Raw genomic sequence first — 3970 nt, forward strand, 5'->3', positions numbered from 1 at the left:
TTAAATTAAAGCCTTAATACTAAATTAGTTAAATTAGAATTAAGCAGTATTAAGAAAAATTCGCAAGAATTTTCCTTGATACTGCTTAATTTTTAAATTAAAGCCTTAATACTAAATTAGTTAAATTAGAATTAATTGCTGATCCTCATGTGATGGGTAGAAATTTTGTGTAACTATTGCGGGGCTATGATTTATAATTAAAAACGAATACGTTCTGAATCTCGCGTTCCCCATTTTCAAAAATGTCAAAAGGACACTTTACTCCTGGAAAACTTGTTGCTATTGGTAACCTGGTGCCAGAACTTCATTATGGCCCTTTTTCACGAGATTGGTGGTATTATTCTGACTCCCAAATTCAAGATTCTAATACCTATGCTATTCCAATAAGACTCGGCTTTCAAGTTGCTTTAAAACTCAATCAAAAACACTTCATTATTAGAATAGTTCGCAACTTAGAAAATCCAAATACACCAGGTTTTATTTGTGAAGGAGAAGGAATTAATAGTGGAGTTTGTTTTAGTTCTACTCTGCTATAAACACCATTTATGGACGCGTATTTGGTAATAAAAATAAAACAAAATATCCAGGAGCAACAATGTTAGGTTTTCATGATTCTTATATGATTCAACAAATGCTCAATGATGTGGATTTTCGTCCTTTTACAATTTGTTTATATAATATTACAATTTTTATAGCATCTATTCCAGATAATAATAATTACGAAGGGTTTGCAGCTAGTTTTACGTATAAATATAAACAAAAACAAAGTGTGATATGGCAGAAAATTGAGGGAGGATTATTTTCAATTAGTATTTTTCAAAATGGTGAAATGGTAAAACAATTTCAAGACATAACAGCTTCTTCAGTTTGGAATCAAACCCAATTATTACGAAATTGTGATGGGATCGATCTTTTTGGAATTAATCATCCACTCGTGCAGTTTAAATTTAAAGAACGATATGAAAGACTATTTTCTAAGACTTGCACTCTTGATGATTGGAATAATAAAAGAATTATGCAATACATGTTCAAATTATATCTAAAAAAACATGTACCCGGAGATGATGAACTTTGGTATCGTATTTTAAATCGTTGGTATAATCAAAAAAGTACTATTATTGAAATAAAAAGCTTTATTCGTGATTTTTATAATGATAATCATGAAATTAACATGCGTGAGCTTCGGGCATGGAGAGTAATGCTTGAAGCAATTGGATGTAAAAATATTACTCCATTTGAAAGGGACGTATCTGATGTAAGTATTATTATAAGAAATATTACATTATTTATTTATTATCTAATTACAAAATATCCTATAGATGGAATTTTGGAGTCGTGCTAAGGATCCTAAAGGTGATATTGAAACAATATCCAATTTGTTTTCAAATGGATTTTTGAATACTACGCTAAATTCAACAATTAGAAATGACGAATTTGAAAATTGTAAAGACACTGCAAATGTTTTTTGGTATTCATTATGTGAAAGTCTTGATGCCAATCCTAATGGTTCAAGTGGAAAAATTCGAATTTTATCAATAGTTGCGGAGAATTTCACTTATGAAGAATTGATGAAAAATTTACAGGTATGATAAATTATAATTGTATAATAATACATACTAAATAAAAAATATGACTAAATACAAAATCTCACTTAGGTTTCGCCAAAAACAGTTCACGCTGCTCGTGAATATCATCATAAAAATGGTCCAGGTTGTAAGGCTCTTGATAAACCTATTATTGTTCGTAAACGAATGGCTGAAGTTAAAGAAAGAGAATTTGAATTATTTTTTGCTGATAAAGCAAACGTGAATATGAGTTCATATCATATTGACAAAAAAACACAATTACCCGTTCTCTATCTTAAAGATCAAAAAAGTGCATTATGGGAAAGATTCTCAGCTATATATCCTGATGGAATGAAACGAACTTCCTTTATGGCTCGTTTGCAAAATGGAAGATTCAAATATCGTGACGACTTGGGAGGACTTTGTCTTATTTGTAATGATTATGCTTATCAACCATTTGAAGATTTGATCAAATTAGTATCAAATAATATTACAAATACGAAAACGAAGGTAAAAAAACATTGAATTACCTTATATTATACTTGTTTCATAAAAATTCTAATTATAAACAGTATTATTTTAGAATGAATTGATAACTCAATTGGAAATGCTTCGCCGTCACTTAAAAAAAAATTATGAAAACGAATTATTAGTACACGATAATGGCACAACAAAACACGTGGATTGTATAAATCACTGTTTACTGCATGCATTTGGCGAATGTGTAGAGCAACACTTTTCACGTTGTGCAGCATGTGACAAACTTTTTGAAGTTTTTGCAACTTTGTCGCATTTATTAGGACATTCATATAATACATTACTTTCAGAATATCAGGAAAAACTCACCTGCTACCTGGCTCATCAAACACGAAAAAAATATTTGAGTGCACAGTTCAATGCAGTGTTAGATGAATTAGATGATCATGGAGCTATCATAGTAGTTGATTACAAAATGCGTATTCTTCCAGCAACAGCAAGAGAAACAAAAAGCGAATTTTTCGGCAAAAGAGGCTGGACACTTCACACAACTCTTATTTTTCAAAAAAAAAACAATGAAAAAATGGATGTCCAAGCATATGACCATTGGTCTTGTGATACGAAACAAGATGCCTGGTTTACGACATCTTGTTTTGAAGCTGTATTTAATACCATAAGTCCTCGTCCACGTTGGATTAAAATCATTTCTGATAATGGTGGCCATTATCATAATTCTGAGCTCATGGCTATTGTAAGTCATTGGTATGATTGGTATGGAGTTGAGGTACGTGGGTGGATATTTTTGGAATCTGGTGAAGCCAAAACCACTGTAGATTCACACCATGCAACGGTATGTTAGCTGTTGTTTGGTTTTTCATATTTTTTTTTTTTTATTCAAAATATTTATTTTTGTAAATAAAAAAGATTGCTCATGCAATAAAACGATATGTTCGAATTGGTTGTGAACTTACATCAGGTCAAGATATTGAAAGAGCAATAGAAGAATTGAGTGGAACTTCAGTTGCTCAAATTGAACCTAATCGGAATAAAAATAATGAAAACATGGTTTTAGAAAAATCATGGTATGAATATTATATTACTAAATTTGTTGGAATTCCTTACAATCACGTCATTATTCTTTATTTCTCAAATATAGCAACACTAATTATAAAAAAACTAAACCATACCTGGCATCTCCAAATGGTTTGTGTGGGATTGGCCAATAACTGAGGAGGCTGCAGGATATGTTAGAGCAAAATCGCTTCCAAATATTGGAAAATGGACAGAATTTTCACCTGCTGACATAAATACATTTTGTGGTGAAATAAATCGTCCTAATCCTGAATATACAACACCAACAAAGCCAAAAACACCATGGTTAACATTATTGTCAATGAAAAAAGGTATGCAAAAATCACTTGAACGTGACGAAATGCAAAATTCACCAACTCCAATATCAAATCAAATGGGGTAAGTTTGAATTTCTATATTTTATAAAAAAATAAATAAATAAAAATAAAAATACTAACAATTCAAATATTGATAGGGTTGATACAGAATTTCCACTGAAACCTGGCTGGGCATTAAAAGAAAATCAAAAAATGGGTAATAAAGGAGGAGGTAAACGCATAAGCAAGAAAGTTATATAATACTTGCAGGCTTATTTTCATGCAGGTAATCTCAATCCAAAAGACCGATACACTGCTGAAAAAATGCATGAAAGTTTGAAAGAGTTAGCACATGAAAATGAACTTAGCGTTGAAGATATTCCAGAAGTAAAAACAATAAAGGGATGGATAGGAAGGTATAGTGCCTCCTCTAAAAAAGAAATGTCCGAAAAAGCATTGGAGCAATGTGCACTTGAAGAAAGTAGTTTAATTACGAATACTACTCACAATAGAGCCAGCAAGCGGCAAAAAAGAGGCTAA

General features: G+C 31.1%; 2 protein-coding genes across 2 annotated transcripts; both read left to right on the top strand.

Moving 5' to 3' along the window:
• Window positions 1–242: 242 nt before the first annotated feature.
• OCT59_010002 (uncharacterized protein) lies at window positions 243–536 on the top strand (the record flags this gene model as incomplete). Its single annotated transcript, XM_066132734.1, has 1 exon — window positions 243–536. The coding sequence occupies one exon, from the start codon at window positions 243–245 to the stop codon at window positions 534–536; it is 294 nt and encodes a 97-aa protein (XP_066000350.1).
• A 59-nt stretch (window positions 537–595) lies between these two features.
• Window positions 596–3970, top strand: OCT59_010003 (uncharacterized protein; the record flags this gene model as incomplete). The annotated part of the gene is made up of 9 exons (XM_066132735.1): window positions 596–1255; window positions 1320–1583; window positions 1656–2075; window positions 2149–2892; window positions 2967–3124; window positions 3199–3245; window positions 3329–3512; window positions 3589–3662; window positions 3717–3970. 9 exons carry the CDS (start codon window positions 596–598, stop codon window positions 3968–3970), a joined length of 2805 nt encoding a protein of 934 aa, XP_066000351.1.

This window comes from Rhizophagus irregularis, chromosome 18 (assembly GCF_026210795.1).
Source record: "Rhizophagus irregularis chromosome 18, complete sequence".
NCBI classification, from domain to species: Eukaryota; Fungi; Glomeromycota; class Glomeromycetes; order Glomerales; family Glomeraceae; genus Rhizophagus; species Rhizophagus irregularis.